Source organism: Rattus norvegicus, chromosome 9, assembly GCF_021556685.1.
Source record: "Rattus norvegicus strain SHRSP/BbbUtx chromosome 9, alternate assembly SHRSP_T2T, whole genome shotgun sequence".
NCBI lineage: Eukaryota > Metazoa > Chordata > Mammalia > Rodentia > Muridae > Rattus > Rattus norvegicus.
In genome coordinates, this window is record NC_141542.1 from 123611057 (window position 1) to 123633394 (window position 22338).

Here is a 22338-nt window from a genome sequence, read left to right on the forward strand (position 1 = left end):
AAATTGCCTGCTTCAGAGGGGTTGGTCTATGTTAACACAAACATGGAGTAGAATTTTGAATTAATAACATAGTTTAAGCCAGCTTTCTTTCCTCCTTAGAAGCAGCATAAGTTTCCTCTAATGATCCAGCATAGCTCACAGAACATGGCTGTAAGGAACTTAATAATGAAACTCACTGAACCTGCTATGTATTCTTGAAAATTGGCCAACATCTTTGTCTATTATGACTGGACATCTTAGATAAACAATGCCAATTCTTAGTCACGTTGGAGGAAACTACAAATTCCTTTTGGTAAAAAAAAAACTGTGTGCAATATTTTAAAATGGCATCTTAAGTAGATTTGCTGAAAACAAGCATCTAGGTCTCACAGGCTTCTACTGAGTAGACAGAAAGTAATGTCAGCTCTCTTAATATGCTTTCTCTTGCACCCAGATAAGATCAGAGGGTGGACTGTGTTATTGATGCCATAGTCACATGTATTTATAGTGTCCTTACCACCAGTGCCATTGCTCCTGGGAAGTCTTAGCACCACAGAGAGCAGGCCTCTCTCTCATTTGTAAGCTGACTTCTGCAGTTATGCTGTCTAAGCTGCTTCTATTTCCTGCAGCCTCATACAGGCCACAGGTCCTGTCTGTCCCACCATCTGTTAGGTGTCCATGGTTATTCATGTCTAGAGCAAATTACCATGCATCCAAGCCACAAGGCATGACTGTAGCACTTTCTCCTGTCCCTACCCCTTTCCCTCTCTTCTCCTCTCTCACCTATGCCTGTCTCTAACTCTACCACATGTCTAACTCTACCACTTGTCTGCTATCTTGGCTTCTTGCTCTTGGATGACTCTCAGCCATGGGGCACACCGTTGCCTCTTGTTTGCCATAGAAACTAAAAGGTGAAAACCTGCTCTGACCCTAGATAGGCCTTGCCAGTTTTCTCAATGAATTTCTATTCATACCTAGATTGTAGCACTGAATACAGTTGTCATAATGTTTCCATTGCCATGAAGAGACACAATGACCAAGGTAACTCTTATAAATGACAACATTTAATTGGGGCTGGCTTACAGGTTCTGAGGTTCGGTTCATTATCATCATGGCAGGACGCATGGCAGCATCCAGACAGGCATGGCCCTGGAGGAACTGAGAGTTCTATATCTTGATCCAAAGGCAAACAGGAGAAGACTGTCTCCCACTTGGCTAGGAGGAGGGTCTCGAAGACCACACAAAAAGTAACACACATCCTTTGACAAGGCCACACCTATTCCGACAAGGCCACACCTCCTAACAGTGCCATTCCCTGCATTCAGCATATTCAAAACATCACAGCAATGGACCATTTCTTGTCTCTCGAGTGTTGCCATCTCACAGTCTTCAGAGAAAACTAATATATCTCTTATCTGAAACTTCAACAATAATGCTATTTTTGCTCCATTTTCTCAGCCTTGTCTTCAGTCGTATCTTGCAAGACCATGCTGATAATATGTTGCCATTATCCTATACAGAGCTCTCTTATGGAAACTGCATAACTGCACGTTTTAATGTGTATGCATTTGCATGACCTCATGAGTGCCATGTGTGCGTAGGTGCTTTCAGAGGCCTTGGGTATTGGATCTCCAGAATAACTGACTCTGGCTATTGTTGTCAGCCACACCCATTGTGATTTCTCCTGTCTCTTTGCTTTGCTGTGTCTCCATTCTGATGACCATACCTCCTATAGTGTGCCATACCCAATCAGCCTCTCTGTCTTGACTCTCTTGCCTTATTTTCAATTCTTAGTGGCATCGTTTCTTTTTTCCTTTGTCTCTTTTTAATAGAATCTTGCCATATCTCTGCAGACTCATATTATCAATTCTTCTGGAAACAGGGTCTGTCTAGAGTGTAATAAATGGCACGTTTGGCGGCAGACAGCAGCCATAAGGTGTGGGGATGAGAGAAGACAGAGAGAATTGATGTTCTGGAGAGAATCCTGTGAGAAACACAACCTCTGTCTACCTTGGGATCAGTTGGGGAGAATCCTGGGAATACCTAACCCTCGGGATCTCTCTTCCCGGCCTCCCAATGCTTGCTGATAACTTTGCACTGGCCAAAACCCAACCACCAGCCAGAGAGTGAAGGCTGCCAGTGCTGCCTAAAGGCTTGCCCTCCAGCACCAGTGTGCCCAGGGAGATGCAGCGTCATGCATCTGGCATTTTAAGCTTCTCTTTATAATCCTCACTCTCTGCAGGTACAGGTCTTACAGGCCCTGCTTACCTGCCCCTCCCATAACTCTGACCTCTGACCTGTGCCTTCTCCATCTTAAGCCACACCTGGAATTGTTTCTCTACTACATGTTTTAATTCGTGTTTTAATTTGCATATTTTGTAGAACTTCAGTTTACTGTGATCGTGTAATGGAGTTTCGAATGTTCACACTTTAGCAGCAAAACCAACTGCACTGAGCAAGCCTGAATCCTATATCTTACCCTGTATTCCTTGTCTAGAAACAACACACAAACCACTTTTATCTTAGGTTTTTATTTATTTGTATGCAAACAATTACTTAACAAGTCTGGTTTTCAAGAGGCTGTTGTCTCATGACTCTCCTTCCCATATTTTCCCCCCTGTGGAGGAACCACATTTGTTAAGTTTGCAAGCTTTTATAGTGTTTATTATTATTATTTAAAGTCTTAAACAAATAGCTTAATTATTTATGGGAGAATGTTATTAATCATAAAGTTCTTATGTACTTGTATAAAGATTTATTAGAATGAGGAATTTCAGAAAACAAATATTCATTACTATACCAATATGTATGTTGAATAATAAAATGGCCCCTTTTTATTTTTAAATAGAACAAATTTATATCCAATAGCATGCTTATTGAAAACAATAAAATATTTCATTTATCAAAACTATTTCAAGAAAATACATAATAGAGTGTAACTTGTAGCATAAAAGTAAGCTAGTAAATTCATTTCTATTACCTATATTATGATTTATTTTTATAATTATAAAAGTCTAGGATTTTACATCATTGATAAATGCAGAAATACTGAGTTTATTTACAGCAATCCTGAAAAATAAAAATTCCACTGAATAGTGACTCTCTTCTTTAGTATTTTCTTTGCGCTATGTGTCCAACACTGGGAGACAGACTGGCCCTTGGCAGTTACAGATCGGAAGAATCTCTCATTGTCATAGATACAGATGTAAGCTCAGTCTTCTTAGAGACTATGGCTTTTAAGAAGACTAAACTCAAATCCAAATCCTTCTACACAACATATGCCAATCTCAACAAAGCTGTGCTCAACTCTCTGCAGGGCCCCCACAGGAAAAGGAATAATTCACAGTCTTCATGCTTTACTCTTGGTAACTGTAAGACTCAAATTCACTTTGTAAGGTCATGAGGGTGTGTTGTGTTCCTTATGTAAGCTATTAGAAAGATAACTATGTAAGATACTCATTGCTATGTTTCCTACCTCAGACATTTCAGAAATCATTCTCATGGTGCATCAGCTACTTCTAGCTGCTCTTGTATCTTGTATCCATTTTGCTGATTACCCATCCAGATGGTGCACATAGATAGTGTATGCAGATAGTGCATGTGAATTGTGCATGTGGATGGTGCATGTGGATGGTACATGTAAATTGTGCATGCAGATTGTACATGTGGATGATACATGAGGATAATGCATGCAGATAGTACATGGGTATGGTGCATATGAATTGTGCATATGGATGGTGTATGTGGATTATACACGCGGATGATGCATGGGGATGGTGCATGTGAATTGTGCATGTGGATGGTGTATGTGAATTGTGCATGTGGATGGTGTATGTGAATTGTGCATGTGGATGGTGTATGTAGATGGTGCATGATTGTATGACTCATGATGTATCCATTGTGTCACAGTGTATAACCCATTTGTTCCACATTTCTTGCACTAACTTCTGTGCATTTAATCCTTACTGGGAAACATTGAACATTGCAGCTTACTACAGTACAGAATTTCTCACACTGCGTGAGGACTGCATGAGATTGCTTCAGTATCTTTAGTTTACTGGTTAGTGACTATTTACTTGTAATGATCTCATACTTACATTATCCAACGCTTCCATTTCTTAACATTTCTAGAAGTTTTCTGGTTATACCCCACAGGATTGTCTGATTGTAATAATGATCCCCTTGTCATTAATAATCTTCATTTATTATTGGTGTTTATTCCTTTTGTTCGTTTAGTTTGTAGCTCAGGCTGGCCTTGAACTTGCTGCATCCAGCTTCAGTCTTCCCCATACTGGGATTCCAGATATGTTCTACCATGCCCAGCAACTGTTGTCTCTCTAACACTATCACCATACTTCACGTGCTTTCTGTTCACAGAAATCTTCTTTTATACATATTGCCTTTGCATTTCTTGAGTTGGTAAGAATCCACATAGATCTACAGTGGAAATCTAGAATTTCAAGACAAACATGTAATGTATAATGAAACAGTTTCCTCCATAAGGGCTAGTGTCCTGAAGAGAACATAATAGTGGTGCTAATGATGCTGCCAGCGATGGTGGCGATGGTGGTGATGGTGATGGTGGTGGAGGTGATGATGTTGATAGTAGTGATGGTGATGTTGTTGTTGGTGGTACTGGTGGTGGTGGTGGTTGTGGTGGTGGTGATAGTAGTGATGGCAATAATGGAGATGATGGTGATGATGTTGGTGGCAATGGTGGTGTTGCTGGTGTTGCTGGTGGTGGTACTGATGGTGGTAGTGGTGTTGTTGGTAGTGGTGGCAATGGTGGTGTTGGTAGTACTGATGGTGGTGGTGGCAGCCTGCTGAATAATTGTGCAAGTCCTGCTCTCTGAGTTAACCGTGCATGTGCTGTGTTTGCCATCATTGCTCCATTTACAGCCTCAGGCCCTCAAGCTCTACAAATTGTATAGCAGAGGTAATGAAAACATTTGTTAGCCTTAATCATAAACTGATTTTGAGGTTACTTATCCTCACACAACTTATGAAAGAACTTTTTGTTTCTATTCCTAGCATACTACCCAGAGTTATGGAGCCACAGGGCACCACATGTGGCTGTTGCCGTTCCCAGAGATGAAATATTTAGTTTTTTTTATGAATTAAAACCCTTGGAATTCTATTACAAGTTTGGGCATTTTTATTCTTGGTGGGGAGTTTATGGAGAAAGCACAGCCTATGGAGAGAACGGGTTGTATTGGTTACGACTGCAGCCATGGAGCTGGAGAAATGGAAACGTCTGCAGATGGTATTTGGTGGGAGTGGGATCGGATGGAGGCGAGTGGCCTCTGTACCAACCCTGCAGCTGGATTCATCTCCAGGTGCCATCTTGGAAAAGAGAGCAGGCGTGTGGCTTCAAACATTTATTCTGGATTGCTTTAGAAAAAAACTATGGTTTAAAGGCAAACACATCAAAGAACCACTCTGCGGCATGGTCCTAAATTACAGAAGCACCAACAAATACTGTAGGATTTCATCTCCATCTTAATCCATACTGTACTGAGAGTTTTGTTAAAGAATAAAACTACCAGCTTAAGGAACATGATCAATGAAAGCATGAACATGAAAAGAAGTTTAGAGTAGCTTTAGAACAAACCATTGATTTTCTTCAACTCAGACCTAAAAGTTTCCCTGTAATTTGGCTGGAGTGATGACTCAGTGGTGAAGTGCTTACTTTGCAAATACAAGGACTGTGTTGTGATACCCAGCAATGCATGACACCCAAATATAATCCCAGCACTAGGAAGCACAAGGAGGGCATCCCTGTGGCTCACTGGCTAGCCACTCTAGCCTATCAGTGAACTCATTGGTGAGAAACCATCTGGAAAAAGAAGGTGAAGAACAATAGAGAGGAAAACACCAGACCTCCTACCTATGTACACATGCACACATGCACACATGCACACACACACATATGCACACATGCACATACATGTATACCCATGCACACCCATGCACATACATGCATGCACACACATGCAAACCCGCATGCATGCAAACACACACATGCACACATATGCACATATATACATGAACACATGTTCACATACCTGTATGTACACAGATACACACGTGTATAGACACATGCATGCAAGTATATACACATGCATGAGTGCACACACACATTTTCTGTAATAGTTTTCAGAATGTTAATCATGGAATAGATGGGAGATAGAAGTGTATGGTTTTGAAAATCATGGATAGATTTGGAGAAACTGATCAGGGAAACGGATTGAGATTACTCACCCAGAGTGAACACAGGAAGTGGACTGTGCATTCTATGTGGGAGAAAGTAAAATTTCAAAGTCACAGTGGGATGAAAATGGCAGATTCACTGTTTTTCTTATTTTGTAGCTTCATATGTAAATTGTAAGTTAGTGATATATGAGTATAAAATATTTTTAAAGTACATATGTGTGTGTGTGTGTGTGTGTGTGTGTGTGTGTGTGTGTGTGTGTGTGTGTTTGTTCCTTCACAGACTTCCCTCTCCATCCATTCCTAGGAAAAGATAATCTGGTCCATTGCATAGTTTTATGTAGTGTGGGTACATTGTTCTGGGCTGCATCTCTGTATTATTTAGTATTATGTTTTTCTTCACTGTTAATATATATATATATATGTGTGTGTGTGTGTGTGTGTGTGTGTGTGTGTGTGTGTGTGTGTGTTTGTTCCTTCACAGACTTCCCTCTCCATCCATTCCTAGGAAAAGATAATCTGGTCCATTGCATAGTTTTATGTAGGTTAATATGTGTGTGTGTGTGTGTGTGTGTGTGTGTGTGTGTGTGTGTGTTTTAAATGTGTCTGAGACACATTGTGTTTGCAGATCCAGAGAACCTCACAGTTCATTTTCTTGCATGTCCCTCTCAGTAAAACATATCATTTTCTGCCTGTGTGATACCATCTGCCCAAACTTTTACCTTCTCAGAAGCTCTGTAAATCATTTGTGAAAACAATACATTATCGACTTCACAGTACATATAATACATGTTGTGTGTGTCATACAAAAAGAAGGTGCACTGTTCCCTGCCTGGCACTGTTGCACTTGGATTCCAATGGCATTCTAGAAAGGCATAACAGAACAGATACCCAGCCTGCCAATGTCCTGAAAGCCTGAATGGCAGCCTGTAATAAAGCTCAGAACTGACCTCACGGGCAACATGATGAACTATAGTCTCATTAGCACCAGTAGCTCTGAGTAATAGATCCCAGGATAACATGCTAAAATTTAGTTCTTCATCCCATAATGAAATCTAAGGGTCTAGCTTCAATTTAATGAATTTTGAATTATCTCAACTATGCATGAAACAGAAGCTGGGCCAGATACTGTAAAGAATATATCTAAAATAAGCTAGAATCACTGCATGCTGATAATTTATATAAGCAGTCGAATAGACTTGAATATATGTTCAAAGCCTGTTCAACTGGAAATTAATATTTAAAAATCATTTGGCAGCTGAAAACAAGTATAGTAATAATTTATGATAATAAAATTATTGTGACTGGACTTTTCCCTACATGTTTTATCTCCCATCCACCATGGTTACCATCTTGTATGTTGTTCAGACAATGGGGTTGAGTCCTTACACTATATGAACCACAGCCCTAAGATCCATGATGCGAGAAAAAGTGACTGAAGAGAGAGGTAAACTCACTAGACTGAGGGGAAGCTCCAGGGTGGGCTTTGAGCAGGAGATCATTAGGTCTGGTAACAGAGTCTTCTCAGATTGTACATAACTTTATATTTATAATAAGAAGTTAATCTCTACTGACTTTTTTAACATGGCAATTTATCTCTAACTATGCAAAGCATTAGCTATTGACAGCTCCTGGATGCTGAATTAGTAGCAATGGAAATGTTACTGTTTGACAACAGTAATATAAGGCAATGCTTGATTATTTATCTGACCTCTGGTTTCAAGTCCATAGAAGTGGGAACAAGGAGAGTCTGTATTTGCTTTATAGAATCTCAGATTTGGAGAAAACCGTACCTATGCAAACCACAATGCTAGGAACAATTTTGTTTTCACGATGCCCACTTGATTTTCAGAGAGATTCTGTAAATATCCATCAGTGCCAATTGCCTCTAATAACTTGACCATCTGGTTAGAATTTTTATAATTGGATTTTCTCTCCAGAGAGATGGAGATCTAAAATGATAAAAACATCCTTTGGAAAGATGTCATGGGTTCAGAATTTTAACTGTGTATCTCGAGTGTGGATAGTGACCTCAGGGAGGGGAGTCTCACATCGATGGGTTAGGGAAGGTTCGGTCATAAGTAAGTCCAGCCTGGGAATGGTTATTGAGGATGTCTAATGAACACAGAAAAATGTTGGATGGATCATATAAAAGCTTGCCTCTCCTGTAAAAGATATTTTAAAAAATGTGGGGGTTTTTTCTTCGTTTTTAGACCCAGTTGTACAAAGGAAACTACAAAGTCCAACTCCTCAGGGCAAAGTTCTAGGCTTGCTTGGCCTGTCTTGTGTATTCTGTCTTGACCTCCTTGTTCCAGAGCATGGGAGAACCCCGGCCTCACCACTGACTCCTGTCACCTGGGTTTAGCACTGGGATGTGGTTGGGTTCCCTGAGCAGGATGGTTTGGGATTTATTTGGTTTGTTGATCCTTTGTAAGCCTTCAGCTGTCAAAGTGTCTATTGAGTGTTTTACTCACAGTTTGATTGGATTTTTTTGGTCATCTTTAGTGTGATTTACGTGTTAGTATGAACACTTAGAAATGTCTGAGCTTACCTTTTCTTTCTCTTACTGATTATTTTGAGAAACTGGAGTTTCTGATTATAGACGATGATAATGATTGTTTAAATTTATTCTTGAATGCTTGTTGCATGAATCTGAAAATCCCCAAGTATCCCAGTATGACAAAAGTTTTATCTGCTTCTTAATTTTCTATCACTGGTGTTATAGTTTTAGCTTTTGCATTTATGATCCACTTCAGGTTCATGTGTATGTGGACTGTCAGGTCTGTTTAATTTGTATGTGACATGTGGACTGGAAGATAGATTTTGTTTTCTTTTAAGTGCGGCTGTCAAAATAGCTGATCCAGGAACATGGTTGAAACGCTGTCCTTTCTCATCAAATACCCCTTGACATATTATTTTAAAATGAACTGTGAAGTGTGTGTGTGTGTGTGTGTGTGTGTGTGTGTGTGTGTGTCCATTTACTTGTCCATGAATACTTCAGTTTTGGCATTCTTATAAAAAATTACGCAGGAATGCCGCATCATTTTGCTTTCTGTGCAATCTCGCAGTGAGCTTCCCAGTGATACTGATGGACAGCCTTATGTCTTGTGCCTTGTTGTGTAGTTTTGTGACAAGGTTGTCCCTACGTAGGTCAAGCTAGCCTGGCACTTGCTGTGGATGTAGGCTGACCTCAAAGCCACTACTTTGCTGCTTCAGCTTTCCAAGGGCTGGCCTTCCGCTTTCAGCGAGATCTGCTAAGTTTAGAGCATTATGGGAGAAATGACATCTATAAAACTCCTGAGTTTTGTAGTCTTCCAGGCTCAGCTATGCTCTTCATTGATGTGGGCCACACTGGCTTTGCCTTAGGGGTGTTTTGAGAGTATGGAGGTCGTTCCCATTTTGTTATGCTCTTACATGCTTTGCCCAGATGCCCTTTGGGCAGTACAGAGAGAGTATGACATACAGGGTCTCGCAGTTTAGCTCAGGCCAGCCTGTAACTCTCAATCCTCCTGCCTCTGTTGACTGAATTCTAGAATGATAGCTCTATACCACCCTACCTGTGCCTTTCATTTTCAAAAGAAATGCTATTCTAAATAGATCGCTCGATTATGTTCACAGTTGGTTGTCAGGATGTAGGAACACAATTTTTTTATGCCGCTCTTCGATCATGAGCTATTGTTAAATTCTTACTATGCTTTTACCAATCTTGTATTTCCTATAGAAAAAATCACCATGGATGAATAATGCAACTTTATCTACTGTTTTGATTCCATGCTGTTTTTTTATGTGTGTGAAGCACACCACAAAAATTAGTATTTAATATGGCACTCGCTGTTGGTTTCTTATAGATGTCCTCTTCTCCTTGTTGGGCTGAGGGAGGCCATTCTCTGTCTGCAAGTCAAGGGTATCTGTCAAAGTGCATGACACATCATGAACTGCGTTATCTTTTGGCATTGATGACCTTGTGATTCTCCTGCCTTGTTCTGCTGTGTACTGACTGGACATGATCACTGTGAGGACCTACCTCACCTTGCCTGTCCTCCACACCCCTTCCTCTCCGTCACGTCTCTGAAGAGCTATCATTTGCCAGCATTTCCCTCCAGCCTTAAATGCCATGTTTCAGATTTCTTGTAACAAAGCTCCACAGCTTACTACATCTCTGTTTTTAATTGTGGTTTCTCTATCTCCATCCTCAGCGGATGTTGTTGTAGAAGGTAAAATCCTGAGTTGGCAGGCATTTGCATCGACTCATGGATCCCCTGTTTCTGGCACAAGGCTGGCCAACTGTCCTGTCCTACCATGATTTGCATAACCCTTATCTCCTTTCTGTTTGTCAAACTTGAGTTTTCCCATCCCCTTTAAATTTGTAACGTGGCGTTTTGAGCCAAAGTAGAGAGGATTTTGCCCACCTCCTCTGGGTTGACTCTGCTGTGACTGTTTTCCCAATCTTTCTCTGTCCTTTCCTTTGGCAGCTTAGACTTGATCTTCTCTGGCAAGTCTCCATCCAGGGCAGCATTCATCATGCAAGCCCTGCACTATCTGTTCCTGAGGTTGTACTTTCTGTGCACCTTTGTTCACAGCTATTTGTCTCCTTCCCTGCCTCTTCTCACAGACTGTTCATTTTGCAACATTTCGACCTCAAAGATTTTTGCATGAAGTTCTCAAACTTTCTCCCGCTTCATCTCTACGCTTTCTAGGCTGAGACTCTTTGTCTGTTTAATTAAAACTGTTTTTCTTGAAAATATTTTAATAGGTACTTTGAAGTCCTTGTCTGTCAATAACAAAACCTGGATCATCTCAGTTTGTTCCTACTGGATGCTTCTTTAAACACTAATCATTGTCCCTGTTCATCTGTCTATGTGTATGTCTAATAATTACTCTGTGTACTGGATTCCAGGAGTGATTGTATGTACAGTGGGATCATTCTTTAAAATGAAGGCAACGTCAGGCAGGTAGCTATTTGTAATTCTTTTCCACATTGGCTCTTGGCTTTAGCCTGTTCATAGGTTTGGTCTGGAGTAGCACTATTGACTTTTCTTTCCAAGAACTATGGCTTTAGAAATCACGTCTAATTCCAAAACTTTGACTAAAGACTGTCCCACTGGTTTCTGCACTCATAGCAACATGTGATCTCTCCCTCTCATGTTTTTGTTTCTCACAGGCTTTACATGGTGTCTTGACTTGTCAAACTACAAGTATGTAGTCTCACGTTCATTCAACCGAGGTCTTGTCAGCATCCCCTGAAAACTTTCTATTTTTGTGGCTGTTTCTTTCCCCCCATTGTGCCCTTGAACTTCCTGCTGCTTTTCCAACTCTGAACTGCTGCCAGTGTGTCCTCAGCACAGGATGGCTGCTGTGCTAAATTTCACTCTGACTTGGATTACAAGTAGGGAAATTTCTACAAGAAGACGTTAAGGGCTCATTTGGAACACCTGCCTTTACTTGGGGATTCCTTTTTTTTTTCTAGTATGACTGTGGCACTTGAGAGGCTAAGATGTAAATGTGGTGTTCAAGTCCATCCTGGGATATGTAGAGAGTTTAAGGTCATCCTGTATATACCAAGACCCTGTTCCAGAAACCAAAAATAACTATATAGCAAATGCAACACAGCAAAACCCAGTCATTAAGTGTACTTTGTCCAGCTATGTAGGTTTTGCATGAAAGATCACTCTATAATAGCCAGAAGGCCAGGTCTGGCAGAAATGCCGTATTCTAAGCTAGGCAGATTACTAGGTGATAAACTGATTGCCACAACATCATGAGAGCCTGAGTTCCATCCTCAACACCCTTATAAAAAGCCAAGACCAGAAGTATGTGTTACAGTACCAGCCCTGGGGAGGTGAAGCCAAAGGATCCCTGTGTTTGGATAGCTGGTCTAGCTGAATGAATTTGCTCCAGGTTCAGTAAAAGCTAGATGTCATAAAGCAAATGGGGAGCAACTGAGGAAAGTATCAGATGTTGGCTTCTGATCCCTACATGAACATGCATGTAAACATGTTTCCCATCTGCAAAATCTTGTGAATACATACACACATACATGTGGACAGGAATATGTCTTCAAAACATTCCTCGTTCATTGGTTCTTAAGCCATAGCATCAATTTGATGCAGCTGGAAGGAACACATATGCCAAAGTCCTACACATTAGAGATTCTGGTTCAGGGAGTTGAAGAGGATCCAGGAATCTGCATGCCTAACACATGTCCATCTTGTATTGATGCCACTAATCTAGAAATCACATTTTGAAAAGCACTTGCTTAGAAATAAGTCTTGAGGAAAAGTATTGGGGCTCACTATATACATATATACATAGGTACATATATACATACCATACACTCATGCATATGATCTATTTTATGTTTCTCTTGATTCTTTCGTGATTCTAGACCTCTCTTATCTAGGTATTGTTTCTTTTTTTTCAGTACTGAGGATCTAGAACTTCACAATACCAGGGACTGGCTCAACCATTATCACTGGACACTGAGTTACAACTCTGTCTCTCTTTTTCAGTTTTTATTTTAAAGCAGAGTCTCATTAAGTTTTCCAGGCTGACCCTGAACTCATTTTGCAGCCCAAGCTGGCCAATAACTTGAGCTTCTCCTACCTTAGCCTCTACAGTAGATGGATTGATAAGCGTGTGTCATCATACCTGGCATGAATAACAAGTTTACATTAAAATGCTATATTCTCTATTTGATTGGCAATACAAACAAAAATATATAGGAGAATAGTAGAATTGTTTGTTGTTTTACTTTACAAAAAATTCACTTTTTCCTCCTGACAGCCTGTTTTACAACATGGTTCTGTATATTCAAGAAATAAATATTTAATTTTTATTTTACAAGTCATTAAATTTTAATTTCTTATAATATAAAATTGAGATATGTAGGATCATATAAATGTGAATGCATGTGTGTATTTGTGCACATGTGTGTATGTACATATGTGTATGCATGTGTACATGGATGTCTCAGCACTGAATTAACAAAACACAAAATGATCATAAGCCTGTATACAAAATGGGTTTCTGGACTCTTCTCCTGCCCTATATACCATGAGTCCCAGTGCACATCTTATCTGTCCAGTAATTATCCTCCCATGTGTGCTGGGAACTGAACTTAAGGCCTATACTTGCTAGGCAAGCACTGTACTCCTGAGCTGTTTCCCTGGCCCCAGCTTCTCTGTCTGCCTCCATTATTTCTGAATCTCTGCTCATTTGCAAGAATTCAGGACAGATGGCTCCTCTGTGCTCTGACTCACACTTTTGTTATGAGAAATGGGCTCATAATGGCGGCAATTTTGCAAATGGCATTTCTATGCCTGTGACATGATGTTCGTGGTGTCTACAGGGCAGTCACTGGGGATAAGAAGTGTCCTGTTCGTCAGTCTAGAATCTTCTAAGCTGAGAAAATACATCGCCCTTACTCCTCCCAGTTTTAATCAACATCTGATAAATATTTCCTTTTCCTGCCTCTTTAAATTATCTGAACGCTTGCACCAGGAGCCTTTCTTGGCTTTGTTAGAAAGCTCTATGATGGCACATTTAAGATACTGTTTTTTTTTTTTTTCATCTGTGAGGTGTGATAAATGCCATTTCCATTTCAGCTTCAGATATTTGCTTTCAAATATTTTAATGAAGGCATAGTTGATGTAGTAATCACCAAAGAGTAATTCCTCAATTCCCCTTTTTTTTACAGATTCACTTCGATGGCTGGGACCACAAGTATGACTATTGGATGGATGCCGACAGTCAGGACATCCACCCCATTGGGTGGTGCGATGTGACAGGGCATCCGCTGGAAGTGCCATATGGTGAGTGATTTGGTCTTTGTCATTGCTTGGAAATGTTTGCCCTGAATTCCACTGTTAATGTTGCTTATTTATGTCATTATAGTCACTTGAACACATAGTAACAGATAGGTGAATTAATTAATCAGCATTCTAGCTGCTCTGGAAGCCAGTTATCCACAATTAAGCCTCAAAGGACAAGCTTTAGACAGATGAGCTGCAACAGTCACTAATAAATAATTCTCGTGTTTTCCAAAGCAATTCTCGTGTTTTCTTTCTTTTCTACCATTTGGCTCGAAGAGCTTAGCCCGAATTTCTAAACCCATCTAGTTTTGGTCATTAAAGTTTGATCAGTTCTTTAAGCACCCTATGATAATTTTATCTTATACAACAAATTATAAAATTTTCAAAAAATATTAAATATTCAAAACTTCAGGAATTTTAAAATAAAAGTGAAGGAGCATTCTATTTTACTGGGACCTGCATTATTTCTGCCTTTGTAGCCACTTACAGCTAAGGAGGAAATTAAACACTCTAAATTCTAATGAGCCTCTGACTAGAATACCTTATTTTGTCTGAGGGAGTCTTCTGACCCTATTAGGCTGGCATGGCTAATCACTAGTTCCAGGCCTTCATTCTGACATGCTCTATTCTTCTGTTTGTTTTCTTCCCCTTGCTGACTCTTCCTTCCATCCCTCAGCTTCTTAAGGGGGAAACCTGAATGTTAATAGTGAGGGAAGCTGATGTTGGGATGCTAATAGTTAGGACAGCTGATAGTGATGCTGTCAAATGATGATGGTGCTTGTCTCTGAGAACTCAAGGTCTCACCACTTTCGTGACAATGTACTACATTTTGTTGAAGCAAAGATTGACATTCTGTCAATCCCTGACTTAAGACCCTGAGTGTTTTCCATAATGCTAGGTCTCTCAAATTCAACAAAATCATCAACATGCTTGTCCAGGCGACTTACACAGTGCTGCAAGCCAATACTCTACAAAGGTGGGACTGAGGGAGACTAGACAGCAATCTGTAGAGGTTCTTGGCCATGGAAAGATGTTAGCATGTCTGTTTGTGCTATACGCTGATCCAGCATGTATGTGTGTTTGTGTGTGTGTGTGTCTGTCCATGAGTGTGTGTATGTGTATGTGCATGAGTGTGTGCACGTATGTCAGTGTGCATGTGTATATGTGCATGTGTGTATATGTTCATGGCATGTGTGTATGTGCATATGTATATGTACATATGGGTATGTGTATACGTACATGATTATATGCATATTAGTATATGTATGTGGATGTATGTGCATGAGTGTGTATGTGCATGACTATGTGTGTAGATGCATGAGTGTGTTATATAGACGTGAGTGTATATGTGTGTGCATGTGTGTACATGCATGAGTGTATGTGGTGTGCATATGTGCATGTGTGTGTCTGTGAGTGTGGGTGTGTATGTGAGTGTGTGTGTGTGTGTATGTATGTGTGTATGTGCATATGCATGAATGTGTGTGTGATATGTATGGTGCATGTGCGCCCACCCACATGTATGCATGCATATGTGTGTGCTTGAGTGTGCATACATGTGAGTGTACAGGTATAGGTGCCTGTTCATTTGGAGGCTAGAGGAGGACACTGGGTGTCTTCTGTGTGGCTGCTTGACTTATTGCCTTGAGATTAGGTATCCTTGTCCTGAACTAGAACCTTTGGATTTCAACTAGATCAGCTGACCAGTGAGATGCCCTGCTCTAACTCAGCTGCTCAATGCAGCCATGCCCAGCTTTTAAGAAAGCAGGGACTTTGAACTCAGGTCCTCATATTGTATGGGATGTGCTATTACTCACTGGGCCATCTGTCCTGCCTCTCAGATCCTGCTTCTCATTCTCTCTTAACTGCACACCCCAGCATGCCAAGACATAGGTTCTCTTGTCAATTAGCATGACACCATTCACTCCAGCACCCATTTTTCAACCAGTGATTTTCTTATATAAGGACGACTTCAGCCTGGAGAGGAGTGAACCAGCATCACCAGTGTAGGGGGAGCTCTCTCTATTCCAGCTCGCCTGGCTCACTCTTTTTGTCAAACCGCCCTGAAGCTTCTTTTTTTTTTATTATGGGATATTTTATGTATTTACATTTCAAATGTTATCTTCTTTCCCAGTTTCCCTTCTCCCATACCCCTACCACGCCCACCTCAGCACCCTGTCATTCCCCTACATTGAGGCAATGAGCCTTCACAGGACCAAGGGCTTCTCCTCCTCTTGATGCCTGACAATGCCATTCTCTGCTACATATGTGTCTGGAGAGCCGTGGGTCCCTCTATGTGTACTCTTTGGTTGGTGGTTTAGTCCCTGGGAGCTTTGGGGGATCTGGTTGGTTGATATTGTTGTTCTTCCTATGGTGTTGGAAACCCCTTCAGCTCCTTCAGTTCTTTCTCTAACTCCCCCCATTGGGGTCCCTGTGCTCAGTCTGATGATTAGCTGCAGGCATCCTGATCTGTATCAGTAAGGCTCTGATAGAGCCTCTGCCCCAAACTGTGACTCAACCTAAGGCCACACCTCTATCTTCCACTGATTTCCCTCCCTGTCTCTTGTCCCCTCTCTTTTGGAGCTCTGTCACAGTTTCCCGAGATTCTCAGAATCTGGTTTGTTCTCCGGAAGTCCAAGTTCTAGATGAAACTATCTGTTGACCAGCAAGAAGTAAGCTACTTGGAAAGCATGGGTGGTTCCCAGGTCCCTTCAGTATTCTTTGTTGGCTCAGAATATTAATAAGATGTGTTTCCCTCCTACATGCCTCTTAAAATTGTACTGTTCTGAAACTACTTGCTGACCATTGCATGCCTATTGATTACCATTGAGGACCTCGAAGCATTTAAAATTAATTATCGATTCTGGAATATGATGAGCAAGTGCTATAAACCAAATCGAGCTGAGAACTAAATTTACTTCTTTTAAAGTAAAAATCGGAATACATTATGAATGTCAAGGGTCAAATAAAATCATTCCCACCTATTTGTTCAAAATTCTAGTTGTCAGGTAAAAATGGACACAACCTGCCTTTATGTAAGGTCTCTTCTGCTCTCTTCCTTCTCTTTCCTCTCTTTCCTCTGTCTCCTCAGTGTTTTGCATGTGCACGACATTGACTCTACTATAGACATGTGCCCTGGCCTCCTTCCCTTCATTTGTGATTAAGACAATGAGCCTTCCTTGGGTCTCCTCCTACCCCTTCTCAGTCTCTGCTTATAACCCCCTTGTCTTCTGTGTTGAATCTGTCCCTTGTACCTAGTGCAAATCTTATGTGACACTCAAGCATTGAAAATGAATCCTTAAAAGTCCAGTGTCACAGCGTGTGGCTCTGACCCCAGAACAGCAGCCCGGCAGGCACTGAACTCCCACACATACATGCACACACCAGCATACCTAGAACTTGAAAAATAAAAACAAATCTTAAAAAATAACCCTGCAGCAGCAGCAGCAGCAGCAGCAGCAGCAGCAGCAGCAGCAGCAAAGTCCTCTCACAGGAACCAGGCTTAAACAGATAAAATATGTGATATGAAACTCCTCTGCAATGCTTTTAGGTAAGAATGAAAACAGACAATAAAAATGTGCCAAGACACATTGGCTATAAACCATACAGTTGAGCGGGAACAGCCGGTTGCTTTAACCACACATCGATGTGGGCTACCACCTGCAGCTCTCAGACTTTCTTCTCAGGGTGCATGGAAGTTATTTGTTCTGAAATGATTGGAGGCACACACTATGAAAAGATCTGGCGGAACTTGGAAGGATATGGTGGTACATACTATCCTGGTGGTACTGTTCCTTCCACAAAGCGCCACAGGGAAGGTTCTTGAGCATTCTTTGTGAGGTCCAACACGCCTGATAAAACTTGACTCTCATTACTTACATTCTCATATTAGAAAAACCATTAGAATGAAAACTAAGTTTCTCTCTCCTAGTGTGAGTATAAGATTGCACAGACATCAGACAGATTATTGGATCCCTCTTCCTAGAAAATCTCAGTCAACCTAGAACAGGTTCTGTATCCTTGAGAAATACCAAAGATATGCATGTAGAATATATTATTACCAGTTTCTCTGTGCTTGCTCAATCTAATGGTGAGGGAACTGATTTATTCAGAGATGGGTGGCCAGCTGTCCTGCCCTGCCCTGAACCCTGCATATATTCCTGTATAAAGTGGTAAATCTCCTTCTACGGTGTCCCTCCTTCTGTCTCTCCTTCCATCTATCCCTCCTTCTCTCTTACATATGCCCCAAGCAGCGTCAGGTTATTCAGTTGATAGAAGCCAGAAGCCAGATCATACCTGAGGGGAAGGCAGGTTTGCCTTCTGGCAATATTAGCAGTGCTGAATGCTAGCCAGCAACTCTAAGGCCAGCAGCTTGGTCTAGGGAAGGAACTGTCTAAGCTCTTCCCTCCCTCGAAGAGGAGTCCCTGGTAGACCTTTGGGCAACCCTCTGGAGTTAGGCTTCAAGACAGTCCTCCCACAAAGAATGATCCCTAGCTGTTCATTCTAGCCCCTATACACCTCCCCCACCCCTCTCTCTCTCTGAAGCTGCTGCTCACCTATGATTTCTCTGAAAATTCTGCCTTCTTTCTGAGGTTGTAATTTATAGGACCCCTCCATAACCCACCTGGCTGTATTAAAGGGAAAAGATGGCCAAGGCTCATCATCCACTTGTCTAACAGCCTGTTGCATATGGACAGAGCCAGATGGGGTCCTTTCCTAGAAATACAAAGCTGCCCCAGAACCAAATGAAACAGATCAACAATGGAGACAATTTCAGGCTCATTTAGGGACTTCCAGATTATACTGAGGTGCCCGACGTGCCCACTTTAGTGCCAGCACAAGGAGAGATAAATGGAACTGTGGTGTGTGTGTGTGTGTGTGTGTGTGTGTGTGTGTGTGTGTGTGTGTGTGTGTGTAGATTGGTGTAGAAGAATACATCTCTGACCCCACTTTGCTCCCTTCCGTGTCTTCTCTGTTGTTTCAGCTTCTTGAACACAAACTATCCCCAGAGCCTTTAGCTATACTGTCTTCTATTTCTAATGTGGTTCATTTGCTCTTGCCATAGATTTTTTGAGAATTCATTCAGATTTATCTTCTTAGAGAAGCCTTCCAGGTCACACTGTCATGTCCTGAGAGGGAGACAGTGGCTGTTGTGCCAGTGCTTGTCCTTGGTCTAGCATCTCCAAATGGATACCTACGGCTCATCTAAGAGCAGAATCATCACCTGTGTCCCCAACACTTTATTCTCAGAGCCCATCTTGGGTTCTTACCTGCAGACCTCTTCCTTTTCTTTTCCTTCTCTCCCTCTCTTCTTCCTCCTTCTTATCTTCTTTAAGGTGGGTTATATGGGAGGCTCAAGATGGCCTCAGACTTGTGATCTTCCTGTCTTAACCGCCCAAGTGCTAGGATTACAAGTGTGTGCTTCCATACCTTCCTTTGGTGGAGTAACGTTTTTAACTGTGGCTATGGAGTTTGTCTAATCAGGCCTCACAGGAGAGCCAAAGGCCAGACAACCCCCATAACCGAGAAAGGACATTTTCATGAACGGGAATCTGGCAGGCAGATATTGAGATTTCCTAACTGGTTTCCAGGCCTAAATAGTTTTGTCATTGTTCTTTCTTTAGCTTCTGTTTGATTTATATTTGGAAGTAATTACAAAGCTGGTAGAATACTTGTGTGTACCATAATGATAGCCCATACGGCCTCTGCTGTTCATGTTAAGGACATGGGGAATAGGGCTAATCAGTTTAACTATTAGACATAAATGAGCATCACAGAACACAGCTAGTTACAAGATTCAGTTTGGATTCATTACACAGCAGACATATACATGACAGAATGAGTTGGAAATGGACCATATGGTCCAGCCTATTGTGTATCCTGTTAAGTGAGATAAAATAGTGACAGTCTGTTGAGAAATGAACAATTGATAGTGTCTCCTCTAACAGGCTTTATCATGGGACTCTGGAGAACAGATAACTTTTATTCAATTAGATAAAAGTTTGCTTGGTTTATGAAATAGAAGTCAGTCTGAGTACAGTCCTCATATGGGACGATAAATTCAGTGATGGTTGAGACCATTCCAGTAGTAACGTAAGAAGTGTGCTAACCTGGCAGGTATCAGCACATTTTCAAACCTGTTCTATTTTAAAGAGAACTGTGGAAAGAACCTTTCTGGAAGTACTTGTTCTTCCAAAACACAGCAAGAAGGTAATCAGCAGCTTTAAGAGTCCCTGAGTACTCATTGACTTAATAGACAATTACAGCATATTGTGCTTTAAAAAGTTAGCTATTTTAGAAGTCCCTAATTACAGATTTACATGATAGACTTATCAAGAAAAAATAATACATTTCAAAATGTGCTTACAGCCTTAATGATATTATCTGTTTAAAACACTCCTTGGTAAAGGGCTTACACAGCGTCTGCCTTCTGCAAGTGTGATGGCAGACATCACTTTGTTCTACACGATGTCCTGGGCTTCTAGTACTTCATCCAAATGTTTTGGCAGAGGCCTGCCTCACACCCCATAGCTAGATGACTCCACTCACCCCCAGTCTCTGTTAAGAGTTGAGAGGCACTATATCAAATGTATAGACCAGCTCTGTGAGTGTTGCAAAGAGAATAGTTGCCAACTTCTGAAAGTCATGAGGTGGGCGGGAGAACACTAAGACCCAGCATTCATACCATGTCCCAGTTGTGGTTTACCTCTGGTCATAGGCTTACAGAGTTCAAGAACGTAGGAAGACCGGAAATCTTTGTTTAGGCAACATATCTTTCAGGATTTCTCTGAGAGGATTTTAATCTTACTTGAGAGACCATCCAGGGAGAAGGAAAGAGGCTTGGTCAGGGATTGTTCTCCTATCTGCAAACCCCTATAGGAACCAATCATGGAAGCTTCCTAGATGGAGTCATTGATTGACGGCTGATGATGCAACCCAAGGAAGCAGGCTACCACTGGATAGATAAATTTTATATCTCTACTGTATTAACTGCTGTGTGGCGGAACTTGCAAATTCCCATGAGACATAACTTTTGCCTTAGGAAACTATGGGTTAGGAGGACACTTAGTCCCCTCTCCCTCGTGAGTGCACACCCACACTGTTGCCTAGGCTGGCACTTCCATGGCTGTCTCATACACACAGATTATTGGATGGTTACTTTGGGTGATGCCTATGTTAGTATTTAGTGCTAACATAAGAAAAGGAACACATGTCTCCTTGGTGACTAGACTGTCTTTTTTCACAATTGGGAAGAAGGGAAGAGGGGGAGGCCAATTCCAGGGCTGCTTTCAAAGCAAGCTTAGTGGTGTTTAATCTCCTGCAAAACCTTTTGTTCATTTGTCTCTCGTGGTATTAAAAAAAGCTAAGTAGGCCTCGATGGTTTATGTTACAAATAGGTGTATCCTTAAATGACTCGTAACGATAAACGTAGAACCAAATATTTTTAATGAACACAGACATTATGTTCTTCACGTGGAAGAGAACTATATAGTGGTGATGGGTTTTCTTCACTCAGCATTTTAAGTAAACAAGAAGGAAGACGTTGAAATTACACAAACCTGGGATACGGAGAATGCCAGGGAGAGACAAACTTAGGAAGCTGGAAACTGTATTACATATTTAGAAACTCTGAGCTTTTTGGCTTACTTTTTTCAAGAATGCTTTGATACTCCACAGAAGTGAGAAAGTGAAAGCTGAATCTCTTTTTGTTAGCAAAGCTTGTAAGCTCTGCATAAGGCTCCTATCTTTAGTGGAAGAGAGACTTAGCACATAGGTCTTTGGAGAGTGGCTTTGTGCAGATGTCCATCCAGCAATAGCCACTGGGCGATATACCCTATGAGACACTCCCAGGATTGAGATGTTTACAAAATCAGAAGTACTCTGAACAGCCATAGCTACTCCACCATTTCTGGTATGATCCACTAGACTTGACCCCCATCTGCTGTCACACACACACACACACACACACACACACACACACACACACACACACCCCTAGTGGCATTCTGAAGAGTCCTGTTACATTTATTTGCACTCCAACCTTCTCACAGGTCTTCTCTATGCAATGTTATTTTTGTAATCATGGAAATAAAGGTCATTAAGGCAGTAGTGGGGGTGAAATGCAGCTGTTCATTCTGTACTGTAGACCTTCTCCTACAAGATAACCAGTCCCTTAGATACTCTAACTCTCCTTACTGCTGCTTTCCTTTGCTGCTTTCCTGAATATTAAAAGCATTTATTTGCCGCGCCCAACCTCGACCAGCAAGGAAGACACGACCACAGGAGATCTTCTTCAAGCAGTTTTACTCAGGAACCTTGATACAATCTTCTGACCTCTCTC

General features: G+C 41.3%; 1 protein-coding gene across 3 annotated transcripts in view; it reads left to right on the forward strand.

The window, feature by feature from the left end:
- Positions 1-22338, forward strand: part of L3mbtl4 (L3MBTL histone methyl-lysine binding protein 4) — a 533749-nt gene that overhangs the window by 318009 nt on the left and 193402 nt on the right. For all 3 annotated transcript variants that reach the window (XM_087564391.1, XM_087564392.1, NM_001433416.1), the window contains 1 exon segment: positions 13886-14000. In XM_087564391.1, coding sequence (XP_087420517.1) covers positions 13886-14000 — 115 coding nt within the window.